The sequence below is a fragment of the Acomys russatus genome, chromosome 22, assembly GCF_903995435.1.
Source record: "Acomys russatus chromosome 22, mAcoRus1.1, whole genome shotgun sequence".
Taxonomy (NCBI): domain Eukaryota; kingdom Metazoa; phylum Chordata; class Mammalia; order Rodentia; family Muridae; genus Acomys; species Acomys russatus.
Window position 1 is genome coordinate 12103331 of NC_067158.1, and position 16189 is coordinate 12119519.

The 16189-nt window shown below is 51.9% G+C and overlaps 1 protein-coding gene across 1 annotated transcript; it reads right to left on the reverse strand.

Moving 5' to 3' along the window:
* Positions 1-1811: 1811 nt before the first annotated feature.
* Gck (glucokinase) lies at positions 1812-16189 on the reverse strand. The gene is made up of 10 exons (XM_051164855.1): positions 16064-16189; positions 10837-10999; positions 10253-10407; positions 9073-9192; positions 7274-7369; positions 7068-7167; positions 4290-4473; positions 2873-3028; positions 2242-2475; positions 1812-2033 (listed from the first exon to the last, which is right to left on the reverse strand). The coding sequence occupies exons 1-10, from the start codon at positions 16106-16108 to the stop codon at positions 1889-1891; spliced, it is 1398 nt and encodes a 465-aa protein (XP_051020812.1). The 5' UTR covers positions 16109-16189; the 3' UTR covers positions 1812-1888.

Consider the following 16189-nt stretch of genomic DNA (forward strand, 5'->3'; position numbering starts at 1 on the left):
TCTTTTTTTTTTTTTTAAAATGAAACAGAGAACAGTTGCCTTTGACTTACCAGTTATTTTCCATTGAGAAATAAAGGTGCAAGCTGGGTAGTAGCTTGGGAGGGAGAGGCAGGCAGATCACTGTGAGTTTTGAGGCCAGCCTGGTCTAAAAAACAAGTCTAGAACAGCCAAGGGTACACAGAGAAACCCCGTTTCAAAAACCAAAAGAGGGCTGGAGAGACAGCTCAAAGGTTAAGAGCACTGGTGCTCTTCCAAGGTCCTGAGTTCAATTCCCAGCAACCACATGGTGGCTCACAACCATTTATAGTGAGATCTGATACCCTCTTCTAGCCTGTAGGCCCACATACTGTATAACTAATAAATAAATCTTAAAAAAACAAAAACAAAAACAAAAAACTGAGAGAGAGAGAGAGAGAGAGAGAAAGAGAGAGAGAGATAACGGTGCATTAAAACATATAAGCCTGTTCTCCCGGAGGTATATCTATTCTGCAGAGAAAAGTCATTGGGCCCTTCTCTTTGCTGATGAGTTCACCTCTGAGGCCTCTGGAGGGACCTTAGAAACTGTGTGACATGTCATAGCCATGGCCCGTCCTGTTGCTTCCTCCCTGGTTCTGAGAAGACAGACTGCAGTTGGACCATCCTAGAGTTGAGCCAGCCCCTCCCCCCACCCCCAACCAGAGTATCACCTGGCCTGCGATTTCTGCCCTCCATGCAGGGGCAGCCAGGGGCCTGGGCCTAGGCAGAGGGCTATGCAGTGCCTGCAGTGTCCCCATGTCACTTCATTCCTGTTCCTACAGCCTACCCCTCACACTACCCTGGACATAGTGTCTGGAGGGCACAGCAAATTCTGAGGCGCAACCAAGTTTAGGGAGTACCTATGTATACCGGTGATGTTTCTTTGTACGGTGTCACCACAGTCCTTGTGCACAACAGTCAGAGAACAACGACAGGCCATGTTTAAGTATTTTTAAATATTATTAAAAACTCCCTCCATAGTCCCAGGTTTGTGCAGAGAGAGTGGCATGGCATTTGGGAAGCCGGAGGGGGAGGGGGAGGAGGAAGAAGAGGAGGAGAAGGAGGAGGAAGAGGAGGAGGAGGGCCTGGGTGGTCTCATGGAGGTACTGAGGGTGGCTTGCTTTTTTCCTTCTGGGTCAGCGATATAAGAATGAAAGTGCCATCCTGCTTGAAGGAAGGGGAGCTCCTGATAGTCCCACCCCCACCCCACCCCCCCTTTCTGGTCCTCTTAGGCCAGAGACTATGGGGCTCTATCCTCCGGCATCTGCTGGAGGAGTCTCTCCCAGAACTGTAGCCACTCAGAGCTGGAGGTATATAAAGGAAACAGTCTCTTTGAGATGTTTCTTGCCTGGCAGTCCCCTCTGTGCAGCTGGACAGTCAGTCTCCCATTGCTCCCCAGCCTCTTCAGTCACAGGCAAGAAAACAGGTAGGCCTGGGTGACCAGCAGCCCTTGCTTTCCTGAGGGCCCAGGCCTGATTTGGCCAAGCTGCTGGAAGGTGTGTTCCCATTGGAGCCAAGCCATGGCAAGTCCAAGAGGCACTCCCTTGGGAGGCCAGGCCCACAGCTGTGGGAGGCAAGACGTGTGAAAACTCAAGTCCTGAGTGTGCAACACCTTTCTCTGTAGTTGATTCCAGCAAGAAAGGCTTTGGTGCCTCTGATCCTCTTCCTCCTCCCGGCTCCCCTGGCCCAGGTTGAGAACCTTAGGGCTGTCCCACTGGCTGACTCTGCAGAAACGGCCTGCTTGGCTTGCAGGGGCCTCTCTCCCATTATGCAGGGGTAGCCGCATAATAGGTCTCCTGCCCTGTGGGCTGGGGGCATCTGTGAGATGGTGGAGTCCTGTGGAACCCAGATCCCTGTCCTTGTGGCTTGGATTTCACTGGCCCAGCATGCAGGCCTTCTTGCAGGCCACCGCAGAGACCAGGGCTGCTCCCCTGCCGCTGCCCTCCTCTGATTCGATGAAAGTGATTTCGCAGTTGGGTGTCAGCCTGCGCACACTGTCGTGGAACCGCTCCTTGAAGCTGAACAGGAGGAAAATAAGGCAGGCATTTCTTCTCCCATCCTTTAGACCTCACTCTTGCCACCCTGCCTCGGCAGCCCTACCCCTATCCCAACCCGGTCTGCAGGAAGGCCAAGGGAGAACCAGGCTCACAAATGCCTGCAGTTGAGAGCCACGCCCTTTGGACCTCCCATTGGAGAGGTTGGAGCAGAGCAAAGGTGGAAGCTGACCTAGGGTGCAACTTGTACACGGAGCCATCCACGCCCACTGTGATGCGCATCACATCCTCACTGCGGCTTTCGCGCATGCGATTTATGACCCCCGCTAGTCCTGCTGAGCACATGTGCGCGGCCCGAGTGGACACGCTCTCACAGGCACGGCGCACAATATCGCAGTCGGTGACGGAGGGCCGAAGTCCTAGAGTGCTCAGGATGTTGTGGGTCTGTTTGCGGTCGCCAGAGTCGCTGCGGGCAGGATTGGGAAGGGAAGTCACTGAGGGTCCTGGAGGAATGGAATGACGCGCCTGGCCCAGCAGTCCTTTAGTCAGCACTGGATTCTCTCTATCATGAGGGTGACAATGCCACATTTATTCAGGCTGTGGCATGGGTGAAGTTGAAACCGTGGCTCTGGGTAGTGGGGAATGACTGGGGACCGTGGACACTGAGTCAGTGGACAGTCAGAGGCCACAGCGGCGGTGGGGCGGGGGCAGCGCCGTTGGGATTGGCTTCCTGACCCCCTGGGCCCCTGACCTAATACTTTGCTTCCCCTAGAACCCTGCTCCATTCCTCTGGGACACTCTTCCCCCACCCCCATCCCTTCTTCTCCCGCAGCCCGCCCCCTGCTTTTGCTCCCTCCAGGTACCTCTCCACCTGCGACACAAAACGGGTCTCGAAGGCGCCACGTGTGCGCAGCTGCTCTGACGCCTCTCCGTGGAACAGAAGGTTCTCATCCACCAGCTTGAGCAACACAAGTCGTACCAGCTCGCCCATGTATTTTCCACCAATGAGCTTTTCATACCTGGGCTCAGAACAGTCGGTCATGCCAGCTGGCCCTCGGGAAATCCCCACAGGTCCCGTTCCGGTTGGGAGGTGACCTCTCTCATTCCCACCCCAGCCATTATCCAAGGTCCTTGCCCTCATGCCCTGCCTCCCCCCCCCCCAATTTGTAAACAGAGGCTTCAGAAACCTCGGGTCCTAGGAACCTATGCATTTTGAACCCAGCTGAGGGAATGCGGCCCTTGCTTTGCTGCTGGCCCTGGTATATGAAAGGGATAGAGAGTTAAGGAGCCTCTGTGGTCCTTTGAAACCATAATGGTGGCAGGCCTTGTGTGAGGAGCACAGCCGGGGACTTCAGTCCTTCCACAACTGTGTGAAGGGATGCTAGTCTCAGTGGCTCACTGGGTTGGTGCCCAGCATGGCACATGGCAGCCTGGTGTGTGTATGTATGTGTGTGTGTACATATATACACACACATACATACATACACACAAACATATATAAACATACTACACATGTGTATGTATGTGTGTGTATATATCTACACATTTTTTTTTTTTTTTGCCTAATCTGTTACCCTTCTTATTTTCATCTTGAAATCCAGAAAATATAAATGACCTAACGGAGGTCTGTGAGGGCTGAGATGAAGCTCATTAAGTGGTTAGCAAGCGAATGGTGATAGGCGCAATTTGTTTAATTTATTTATTTACTTTCTTGGGAGACAGGGTCTTCACTATATAGCCCTAGCTATCCTGGAACTTGCTATGTAGCCCTGGCTGGCCTGGAACGCAAAGAAATCTGTCTGCCTCTGCCTCCCACGTGTTGAGATTAAAGGAGTGGCCTTCGACACCCGCCAGTAGTCATGATTCAAGACAAGCTCTGTGCAGCTCTTTCCCAGAATGTGTTCTGACAACCTACAGCATCCCCTGAATGCGAATAGTCATTTTGTGGAACTGGCACACATATGTGCTTTGGGGGCAGGTTCTGTCTTAAACAAGATAGACTTTGCTAAAGGTCTTTCAGAGCTGTCTGGTGGCAGGCCATCTATAAAAGTAGAGAGGTAAGAGTTTATACTAGCCACCATGATGCCTCCACGCCTCACAGCGCAGGCTGTAGCTGAGCTGAAGAGAAGAGGCAGCTCACAGAGGGATCATCGGTCTGCTTCTCCCCAGAGCTGTTTATAAGCAAGCTATTAAGTGCTGTGACCCAGGCATGGTGTGCCAGGCAAGAGCAGCTTCTGGGGTGGGCTAGGAGGGTGGGCAGTGGGGGAGGGGCATCCTTACAGCTGCTGACCGGGGTTCACTGAGCTTTCATCCACCAATCGATCGTACTCCAGCAGGAACTCATCCAGCTCGCCTGAGTCCCCGAAGGCGCCCCACTCCGTGTTGACACACATGCGTCCCTCGTCCCCTTCCACCAGCTCCACATTCTGCATCTCCTCCATGTAGCAGGCATTGCAGCCAGTGCCTACAGGGGTGGGGCACATTGGGCTGTAAGAACCAGGGGTGGATGCTGGAAGGCTAGAGCAGCTGTGTAATGAGGAGTAGCTGGGAGGGGGCTGGCATCCCTCATCTTCCACCGGTTCCACATTCTGCATCTCCTCCATGTAACAGGCACTGCAGCCATTGCCTACAGGGGTGGGGCACATTGGGCTGTAAGAACCAGGAGCAGATGCTGAACTAGAGCAGCTGTGTAATGAGGAGTAGCTGGAGGGCTGGCATCCCTCATCCCCTTCCACCAGTTCCACATACTGCATCTCCTCCATGTAGCAAGCATTGTAGTCGGTGCCTACAGGGGTGGGCACATTGGGCTGTAAAAACTGGAGTGGATGCTGGAAGGCTAGAGCAGCTGTGTTAATGAAGAGTAGCTGGAGGGCTGGAGAGATGGCTCAGTGGTTAAGAGCACTGGCTGCTTTTCCAGAGGTCTTGAGTTCAATTCCCAGCAGCCACATGGTGGCTCACAACCATCTGTAATGGACTCTGAATCCCTCTTCTGGTGTGCATGAAGACAGAGCACTCATATACATTAAATAAATAAATCTTTTTTTTTTTCCAAGATAGGATTTCTCTGTGTAGCTTTGGCTGTCCTGGACTTGCTTTGTAGGCCAGGCCAGCAGCGAACTCAACAGCAATCCGCCTGCCTCTGCCTCTTGAGTGCTGGGATTAAAGGCGTGCACCACCACGCCCAGCTCAATAAATCTTAAAAAAAGAAAAGAGTAGCTGGGTCAGTCTCTGACTACCCTCTAACAAGGATGGCATCCCAGCTCTTGACCTGGGAAGTCAGGGGATGGAGAAAAACAAGGTGTGCCAATGTGGTTTTGACAAGTGGAAATGGATGTAAGGTGTCATGGTTTTAGCTTTTAAGTTTTTGTTTTTGTTTTTTGTTTTGTTTTGGTTTGGTTTTTCGAGACAGTGTTTCCCTGTGTAGCCTTGGCTGTCCTGGACTTGCTTTGTAGACCAGGCTGGCCGCGAATTCACATCGATCCACCTGCCTCTGCCTCCCGAGTGCTGGGATTAAAGATGTGTGCCACCATGTCTGGCTTATCTTTTAAGTTTTTAAACATTTTCTGTATATAAGTGCTTTGTCTGTCTGTATGTCTGTACACCACATGTGTGCCTGCTTGGTTCCCAGAGAAGCCAGAGGTGGAGTATAGATCCCCTGGAACTAGAGTTGCATACAGACAGTCACCATGTGGGTGCAGAGAATCGAACTTAGGTCCTCTGGAGAGCAGCAAGTGTTCTTAACTGCTCAGCCATCCTCCCCAGCCCCCCGTTTTCTAGCACTGTAAGCACACCTTTAAGTCTCTCTCCTGAGCCCTTTTAGGGGACGCCCAAGGCGAATATGACACCGTGTGGGCCCTTGGAACAGTCCAGAGGCTACTGCAACAGGGCCTGCGGCAGTTTGCCTCCAAAAGATACCCGTCATTTTGGATCACGCCACAGGGGGCGCTGTGCCAGGGCAGAGTGGCTGCTGCTTAACCTGGGTTAAGTTCAGGTTGAAGAGTCTTGGGAGCCCCAGAAGGAGTTCTGGAGGTGACAGCTGGGGAATGCAGAGGGAGGCACAGCCAAGGACGTCTGGAGAGAGAAATCTTCGCCAGAAAAGTAAACAGAAAGAGATGCAGAGGGGTCAGGCTAGAGCATAAAATACATGCACAGAACCAGGTGTAGTAGCACACACCTTTAATCCCAGCACTCAGGAAGCAGAGACAGAAGATCTCTGTGAGTTCTAGGACGGCCAGAGCTACATAGTGAGACTCTATCTCAACACAACAGCAACAAATGTGTTTGTGTGTGTGTTTGTGTTTGTGTGTGTGTGTGTGTGTGTGTGTGTACACATACACCTATAAAGTTTTATCGATGCATGAATACAAAATAAATGGTGTTTCTAAAGCATGTCTTGTTTAGGGGACAGTATAAGTATAGATGAAAACCTATGAATGCAAACACATGGCACTGGAGATCTGGCTCTGGAGAGCTTAGAACACAGGATTTTCTGGGTAATCAGGGCCCAGACAGTCCAAACATACATCCCCACGAACATGTGAGGATAACTGATTTGATTGAAATACTGCCTTGGAAGACCTCAGGAACTTCTATGGGGTAGGGGGGAACTGGTTGTGGAGCTCCTCCCCTTGGTTAGGAGAGGTGGGGGGGGGGCGTAACCTTTTTTTTTTTTTTTTTTTTTATGGAATCTCCTTCCTTTTGGACTGTTTAGGACCTGGCAGTTCAGAGAGTCGGAGCTGGGTCCCTGCCAGGGGCAGGGATGACGCCACCTCTGCTGACTCTCTTCCACTGGGACACATTTGTACATTGTGGCCTATTTACTGGATAAAGTGGTTTTAATGGCATCCAGATAGGCAGGGCGGGTGTGCAGGGGGCAGGAGCCACCTGATGGCCGGATGCTGCAGACGTTGAAACGCTTCCTGTCAACATACAGTTCCCGCGTCATCACCCTGCTCCCAAGGCCACCTGGCTCAGGGACCAGGCCTGCCCTGACTGGCAGCGGTCATAGCCTGGAAGGGTGAGGGGGGTGGGGGTGGGGGTGGGGGGAGAAGCCCTTACCCACAATCATGCCGACCTCACACTGGCGGTCTTCATAGTAGCAAGAGATCATCGTGGCCACTGTGTCATTCACCATTGCCACCACGTCCATCTCAAAGTCCTGCCGAGAAGGACAGGGGCTATGGAAATGGAGCTGAGGAGAGAGGCCCTGTGATGAAGGAGGCGGTGTTCCCGACGGCCCTCAGGGCAGGCGAAGGCTTCCTTACCCCTCTCCTCTTGATGGCGTCTCGGAGGAGTCCCACTATATTGTTTCCTTCCGCTCCGGAGGCCTTGAAGCCCTTGGTCCAGTTGAGGAGGATGCCCTGCGCGGGTAGGAAGGCGTCGTGGCTGTTGCACTGGCAGGAAGCTGTGGCCTTAAAGGCAACCAGGCCACAGGGCCATGGCACTCCCAAGCCCTTACTTTATTTACATTTGAGGAGGTAGACTCACACAGCTTTGAAACCGGGACCTTGAGAATTTGGGATAAATGCTCTATGGTCCCAGTCTGAGAATGTTGAGCAGCAAAGCTCAGGACTGTGATTGCAGAGAAGCGCTAGGACAGGCGGGTCCCTGAGAGAACAGTGCTGAATAGCATCAGGGTTCCTCTCTTATGGTGAACCCTGCTGCCCGTGGACGTACCACGTGTGGCTTTCTCTGTGGATCTTGGGGCTTAGAGAACAGCAGGGAGTCTGGGTTTGTCTGCTGCCTTTGCCCCTTGAGATATGACCTGTTTTTTGTTTTGTTTTGTTTGTTGTTGTTTGTTTTGTTTTGTTGGTTTTTTGAGTCAGGGTCTCTCTATGTAGCCTTGGCTGTCCTGGACTCGCTTTGTAGACCAGGCTGGCCTTGAACTCACAGTGATCCACCTGCCTCTGCCTCCTAAGTGCTGGGATTAAAGGCATGCGCCAGCAGATATGACCTGGGTTTTTTTTTTTTTTTTTTTAATCTCTGACAAAGGTTATAATGATTTGCTTTGATTGTTAACTTGACTTAATGTAGAATCACCTGGGGAGTCTCAGTAAGGGTTGTTCAGATTAAATTAGCCTATGGACAGCTGTCTTGATTGCGTTGAGGTGGGAAGACTTGTCCCCAGTGGGTAGCACCATTCCCTAGGCAGGGGTATATGGGAAGCAAGCTGAGCACAAGCAAACATGCACTCTTTGCTCTTTGTTCTGGCTGTGGATGTTCTAGCCTAACCTTCCAGGCCCTGCCTCTGTGACTTCCCTGGTTTGATACATGATAACCTGGTACTGAGCTAAGTTAAGCCCTTTCTCCTCTAAGTTGCTTTTCTCACAGTACTTAATCACAGTAAAGGAAACTTAAAGCAGAGACCTTATGATGCAGTGCGTGTGTGCAAGTGCACGTGAGTGTGTGCATTCATGTGACATAATTCATGAGCTTGCCGGTGGGTAGAGTCTCAGACCTTTCCCACTTCTGACTCAGCCAAAAGCAGTGAGGTGTTTTTGTGCTCTGTGGTGAGCTAGGACCCCACTCTTATTTATTTATTTATTTATTTATTTATTTATTTATTTATTTATTTATTTATTTATTATGTATGTAGTGTTCTGCCTGCATGTAGGCCTGCACTCCAGAAAAGAGCACCAGATCTCATTATAGATAGATGGCTATGAACCATCATATGGTTGCTGGGAATTGAACTCAGAACCTTTGGAAGTGCAGCCAGTGCTCTTAACCTCTGAGCTACCTCTCCAGCCCTAGGGCCTCACTCTTACAGCCAGTTGCCACTTCCTACTTCAAGCAACTTGCTTAACCTGTTTTTTTTTTTTTTTTAAATCTATGGTAGGGTGACCATAGCATGTCTCCTGAGAGGCCTTATCACACAGTAGGAATCAGCCGATGCTATGTCTATTTGCCAAATGCTTTGCAGCTAGGAAGTGACAGGGGCTGCAAACTGAAATCCCTTCTGGGCTGGGGCTCTTTCACAACAGGAGCTGGGGAGCTGCCACTGAAGGCAGAGTGTGTTTCCGGTCCATTCGTGTCCCCCTGTACTCTCCCCCACCTGGCTCACCTTGTCAATGTCTTCGTGCCTGACAGGGAAGGAGAAAGTGAAGCCCAGGGGTAGTTTCTTGTGCTTCATCTGATGCTTGGCCAGGAAGTCAGAGATGCACTCAGAGATGTAGTCAAAGAGCTAGGAGTTGAACCAGCATGGCATTGGGTCAGGGCGGGGACAGGAGCAGGATCTCCCTCCCCCCGCCCCCGCCCCTGTGACCACACCAGAGTGTCTCTTGGAGTAGTTACTGCATTTGACCCCAGAGTCTGCAACTGTATGCTGGACCTGTCTGCACTTCGCTTCTCATCAGGACCCAGGCCCTGCACATCCCCGGATGGAGACCCCTGTAGACTGCACTCCCCAGGGCAAGGGGACACAGCACAGGCTGATCTCCAGTTTAGGCGCATTTCCAAGCCCCCTCCCTCTGTTTGCCCAGTAAGGACTGGCTGTTGTCAAGCCTGAATGGCTGTCCTGTGAAACTCTGGGTGAAAGCCTGTTCTTGGCTATGACTGTGATTCTGTCTCCTTTGCTGTCTCCTGGGTGTCCTGGCCACCTGACCTCTGCTGAAGGCTGGCCCCAATCCAATTGTTCACATGAGTGGGCATTACTAAAGTTGTGTGGCTACGGGCAACCTCTTGCCTGGCTGCCCCTCTGGTAATGAGTTTCGCCTTGTCCCTGGGCATGGCTGGGGGATTCTGTCTTAGCTCTGGGCTCCTTCTATTTCTAAGTCCCCCGTGTGAGTCTTCCTCATGCTTAGGGGGCCTTGATGCTTGGACAGACAGTGTGGCTCCTGCCATGCTACTTGGCATATACCTGTTGGTGGGAAATGGGGGGCTTATTGAGGAAGGTTGGGCTTTGTAAACTGCAGAAGCCTGGGCAAGCATGCCTTCTAGCTGCTCAGTCCCAAGCTTTGTTTTTCTCTAGGAAATTGGACAGAAGCCGGGCTTTCTCCTGCTACTAACCTTTCTTCAGCCCTGTCTTGTTCTAGGCAGAGTGGGATTAGGACTTTAAGTCTCCGAGCCACCTTCTTGGGTCTCTGAAGTCAGTGGTCCACCACCACTCCTGTTCTTGGACCTCTGACCCCGACCCCCTACCCCCTCCACCCCTTACCCCCCCCCCCCCCGCTAGGGTCAATTCTCCTGAGATCCCGAGTGACCTTGATTCCTAGCTTTCTTTTGCCAGCCCTCAAGCCGCTCACCATCTCTGCGGTGCCGGTCATGGCATCTTCGGGGATAGAGTACATCTGATGTTTCGTCTTCACACTCCACTGTCCTGCCTCTCCTTCTCCTACTTTCACCAGCATCACCCTTAAGTTGGTTCCTCCCAGGTCTAAAGAGAGAAAGTCTCCAACTTCTGCAGGCAACAGGAGACAGGTTCAGTCTTGTGGCCTACCTGACGGGTGGAATAGGTATGGAGAACCCGCACATTGTGGGCTGAGGGGATGCTAACCTATGCACTGAGGAGGGTGGGGCCATGATAGAGTAATCTGTGAAAGGATCAAAGGTGAACATGGGAGCATTAGTGGGAAACCCCTGCCTTAGGTAGAGGCAGCCAGAACCCAGAGAGCTACACGAGGCCTAGAGTAATAGACCAGACTCTGAATAATTAAGAGTTTCCCCAAATGACCTTAGAGGGGAAAAAATAATTCTCCTGAGACTTGATAGCAAGGCTGGGCCTGAGCACCCCAGGGCTGCAGGCAGCAGACAAACACTGGCCCGGTGATTTGGGGTATCATCATTTTCCTAGAGGGTCCTGTCTAGGGACAGATGAGCCCTGCGGTACCTGAGCCTTCTGGGGTGGAACGCACGTAGGTGGGCAACATCTTTACACTGGCCTCCTCATGGGTCTCCAGCCTCAGGCCACGGTCCATCTCTTTCTGCATCCGCCTCATCACCTTCTTCAGGTCCTCTTCCTGCAGCTGGAACTCCGCCAGGATCTGCTCTACCTATGTAAGGAGCGGAAGGGAGGAGCTGTGGCCGTCACCGGCCTCCGCAAACCAAGGGGTCTTCTTATGTCCTCTGACCCCAGATGCAGGATGCAGGATGCAGGATGGTCCGCGTCTCAGGGTCCAGGGTCAGCCACACAGTAGTGATTAGCCTGGGTACTCCGGAGCAGTGAACAGTGGGGGCTGGGTAGCCCTTGCACTTAAGCACCCATCTTTCCAGAGCAAAGCTTTGAAGTGCCTCCCGTTGCCCCTAAGATTTTGGGTGAGGGGAAGAAAATGTTCCACCTGGGAATTTGATGAGGCAGGACTGGAACTGGCATTACTGTGTGAAGAGCCTTTTTTTTTTTCTACTGTAGGACTTTATGGATTGGACAGGCCAGGCCAGTCAGTATGCACAGGGCAGCCAAGACTAGAGTGGCTGGAGTGACCCCTAGTGGGTGGCCAAGGTGTGGGACTCCCCCTCCATTGATAGGACACAGTAGCTAGGCGCTACAGCGGGCAGCTGTACAGCTGTGTCCATGCATATGTTAGTACCACTGGCAGTGAGCAGTACTTTTAACAAAAAGAAAAATGAGGACTCCTTTGTTGTTGTTTGTTTGTTTGTTTGTTTGTTCGTTTTTTCGAGACAGGGTTTTTCTTGTGTAGCCTTGGCTGTCCTGGAATTACTTTGTAGACCAGGCTGGCCCCGAACTCACAATGATCCGCCTGCCTCTGCCTCCCAAGCGCTGGGATTAAAGGCGTGCGCCACCACACCTAGCTGAGGACTCCTCTTATAAAAGCTTGCAGATACTTTTTTTTTTTTTTTTTTTTTTTAATGAGGATCTATACTCTTTGTGTCTTACACATAAGCTCAGTGGGTTAGAGGGGACTACAGCAGGGCCATCTTCTTCCTCAGTTACCCAGGTTTTGTTCAGGTGAACCAGTAAAGCCTGATTAGACTAAGCCACATGCAGTAGTTTCTATCTTTTTTGCTTGGAGCTTGGGCATATGACTCAATTCTGATCAATGTCAGGTGAAGGGAAGCCTGATTTTAGTGGGAGAGGGGAATTCAGCGCCTCTTAACAACATAAGGGTGCAGCAGCTATCTTGTAGCCGTGTGGAGACAAGGCTGGAAGGAAAAGACTGTTAGCCTATTGCGTACGGCAGAGGGAGAGGCCGATGTCAGGTTCTCCAACTCCACATATGCAGTCCCATAAGCCATGGGTAGTCAAGACTCTTGGTTTCCTTTAACCAAAAGCATTCCCTAGGGACACAGAGCATTGGCCGTCTGCTTTTTAAAAATGAAGCCCCCATGCCTAAAATTTAAACCCAGGGAAGTCACAAGGGTTCTGACAAAGGCACCAAGTCAGACACCAGCATCGGCGGAGAATGAGTGAGCACAATGGCCAGTCACTTCTCCTGTCGACCATGCAGAGCAGACTCTAGAGACCTACTCAGCACCCTGTGGAAACAGCCCAGGGTGTCCCCAAAGCAACACCCGTTGGCCTACTTTGTCTCTTTCTTCGGCTTGAAGAGTTTACTGAGAACTAGCTTCACACGCTGCTTGTCTTCTCCCTCGAGGTACAGCTATTCGAAGGGGCCCAGTGATGGCCCGCGTGTGGGTTGGCACATGCCTCTAATCCCAGTACTTGGGAGACTGAGGCAGGAAACCCCGTCTCAAAAACCAAACCAAACAATCAAAGGGACCCAATGATAAGATTGTCTTGGTTTTGTGGCACAAACAGGGCCGATCTAACAAAGGTTCAACCCTCAGGCCATGTGGGCCCCACCCCTGCCTCTCTGTCCTGCTTAGCTCCTCCTGGTAACTAGAAAGAGGCCCTGACTCTGGCTTAGTGTTAGGGTTAAGATTAGGATTAGGGTTGCCTTCAGCTCAAGGTTCCTATAAAAGGAGCAACTCTTCAGGCTGGGGTCTCTGAAGAGGATGAGGGCGAGCGAGGTGGCCCAGGGTGACTGGGTAGTGTGTGGCTGAACTATCTGGCTCAGGAGGGTGCCAAGTGACGTGTACCTTCCTCATGGAGCTGAGGAGAACTTGCCCAAATCGTAGAGGGTCCCAGTGAGCAGGTGATAAATGGTAGCAGCTGTTTCTTATTTCCCCAGTGGTGGGGGATGGGCAGGGCCAACATGTTTGTGTCATCACCTTTATATAGATGTTGGGAAATGCAAGTGTCCTGGCTGGCACCCAGGCTCTGCAGCTTCTATGCCAGAGAGTGTACCCTGAGGGTCTGAACACCACTGAAGCTAAACTGATCCAATAGACCATGTGCTGACACTTATCAAGATTTAATTTTGACTGAGCAACTTCAGGACATAGAGTACATAGGACCCTTCACAGGAAGCACACAAGAACCTCCTCTACTGTGAAAGAAGACCCTCAAGCACACCCCGACACCCTGCATTTCCACCAGCAAGGCCATGGTGAATAAACAAAATCCGGACACCTGCCACTACGCGCCACCTTCTGCAGCCTTTGCCGAGAAGGAGGTAGAACTTTCTGGCACTGAGGACACGAGGTGCGAGAGTTTGCAGCCCCCGTCCCATTCTCATAAACAGGATGGCATCTGGCCTGTGGATCTGCCAACATTTAAAAATCTCTTTAACACTGAGCTTCTTCTACAGGAAGTCTAGATTTCCAACTCACTAGGTCTGCACCATCAGGGAGGCTCGAGGGAAGTGGGGAGCCTGCCCCCTAGTGGTAGAACTGGTCTAAGTCATCTGGCCACAGAGTCCTCATTCTGAGGCTTGGCCAAACTCGATGTGCTTTGGTACTTTTTCTACTCACTCAGATCACCGTGGCTAGGAGGACACCTCACATACCCCTATACGCTGCCTTCCCCAGTCCTGGTGATGCAGGATGAAGGGTGGATGCTGGAAGATGCTTAGGCCGCAGTAGCTAAGGGGCTCAGTTCTTGCTGTGCAGACTGCCTTCGGAAGGTGAGTCTCATCCTTGGAGACAGAAGCCCTTCCTCAGAGTGCATTGGGTCTGAAGATTACTAATACTTCTAGCACCAGGTCAGTGCACCAACAGGGTGGGTGTGGGGAGGGTCTGACTAGGAGTGGCTGTACAACCCTTCAGGCTGTGGGTATGGGAGCGGGGAAATGGGCATCATGATGAAGTCTGCTTAACAGGCCCCATGGGATGTGCACAGGAGCAAGGTCTGTGGGCCAGGCCCACCATAGGTATCCCTGGGTCTCCCCACATCCCCGCATCAAACCCAAGACACCACCAGGATGCTGAATACACACTGTACAGACCCTCTCCTCAAACCCACAGAGCCAGGAGCGTGGAGCCGTGCTTGTAAGCAGATGCCTGGACTCCAAGTCCACTTCCACCTATTATTGGGCTGCTTCCTGCATGATTTGAGAACCCTGACTTTGGCGAGTGTCCAGTTAGCCATTCTACTGTGTCTCTAGAAGCGTCGCACGTTGCAGGGGAGAATGTGTTAGCTCTTATAGACCTTGTCTGAAAAGCCACAGGACACATAACCCAGGTTCAGGGTCTCAAGCAAATGTAGCGCTTTCCCTGTGGGAGGACCCCTTCCGCTCCCCCGACACCAGCACCTAAAATTCCCTGAAGATCACTGGCAGATTTTCTTAGCTGATGCCAGTGGTGTGCTGTGTGCTGTGTGGGGTGTTAGAGGAGAGCTGAGAGCATCTTTACTGTCTGCCTGTCCGGGGTGCATTGGTCCCAAGCACAGCAGCCCTAAGAGGCCAGTGCTCACGGAAACTCACAGAAAAGAATTATACACCACTGGAGTTGGGTTGGGTGTGAAGAGAGGAAGAAGGTATCAGGGGGGTTGAGAGAGTGCAGCTGTTTCCTTATAATCCCCAGCACTCTTGGGAGGCAGAGGCAAGCGGATCTCTGTGAGTTCGAGGCCAGCCTGGTCTACAAAGCGAGTCTAGGACAGCCAACGCTATACAGAGAAATCCTGTATAAAAACAAACAAACAAAACACAACAACGACAACAAAAAAGGAAGTGGGAAAGTTGTACAGAGGGGAGAAGCCTAGAGGCGCCTGCTACAGTGTGGGGGCTTCCTGGGACAGGGTGAAAATGGGGAGTTAGGCTGTCTCTACAGTCAGGGTACAGAGACAGTGGGCACAGGACAGAGATGTGGTGAGCTCTAGAGAACATATACACTTGCTGACAACTTAATGTATAGGGGTTTTAGGAAGAGACACATTAGCAGAATCCCGTGGGCTAGGCTGAGCAGCTGAAGTGTGGGTCCATTGGCACTGAGCACCCTGGGAAACTGATTTAAGCATGCCATCCATCTGCCTGAGCATATTTGTCTCAAGTATGTATGGCTGGCTGTGTGAGGGCAGAGTTCAGGGCAACAGTGGAGATACACACTTGCAAGTCCTCAGTGTGGAGGTGTTCTTAAGGCTACGTTTCTAGAAGAGGCTGCAGGTTGGATAGCCAAGTGGGAGGGCTGGAGCCAGCAAAGCCAGATGCCCCACCGGGCTTTGATATTCCACCTTAGAATTGCAGTAGAAATTAAGACACCGTCAAGCGTTGCATTTACCAGATGAGAAGGTCTCCTTCTTAGCACGGGGAGAGGTGGCCCCAGGGAACTGAGGACCTGAGAGAATATTGAAAAGGGCCAGAGGAGCCTGTGGACAAGACCTACACAGCCCCCCAAGAGCCAGAAATAGTCTCAGTGCCCCCACACCCAGCATCAGCCTGGCCCCTCTTTTCCCAGGCCGTGTGGTAGCTATGCACACAGGACTGAGTGGGCCAAGGTCAGCCATGCATGTATTTGCCAGGAAGAGAGCCCCACATGCTCAAGTACAGCCATGAGGGACCCTTTAGAGACAAGGAACACTAGGAAAATCCCCTAAGGCTAGACACTACCATCCCAGGAACAAGCCCTCTTGGACACCTCAAGAGACGGTAAGCGTGGCGCTGGTGAGGAAAAGATGGAGGAAAGAAGAGCCGTATCCAGGTCTCCTACAGGACTGCATCTGGCCTTCAAGGGTCCATCAATCCCTCTAGCCCCCACCTGAGGGTGCTGGTCTCAGGCTTTTGCTCTCAACTCAAGGCTTTTGGCCTGTGAGTGGCCCTTACCAGAGTCAATGACTGGGCTCCACTCCTTGTAGTATCCATAGCCATCTCTCTGAGGGGACAAGCAGGAGGTAGCTGGGGGAAAGCAGGATGTTCTTGTCTCCTGAGGCCACCTGTAGCAGGTGAGGG

Coding starts and splice junctions, on each gene's coding strand:
- Gck (XM_051164855.1), bottom strand. CDS start 16,108: ATGGCTATGGATACTACAAGGAGTGGAGCCCAGTCATTGACTCTG. Junction 10,408..10,836: donor TTCCACCCCAGAAGGCTCAG/GTACCGCAGGGC, acceptor TGTTGCCTGCAG/AAGTTGGAGACTTTCTCTCT. Junction 3,029..4,289: donor GTGAACCCCGGTCAGCAGCT/GTAAGGATGCCC, acceptor TTCTGAGCCCAG/GTATGAAAAGCTCATTGGTG.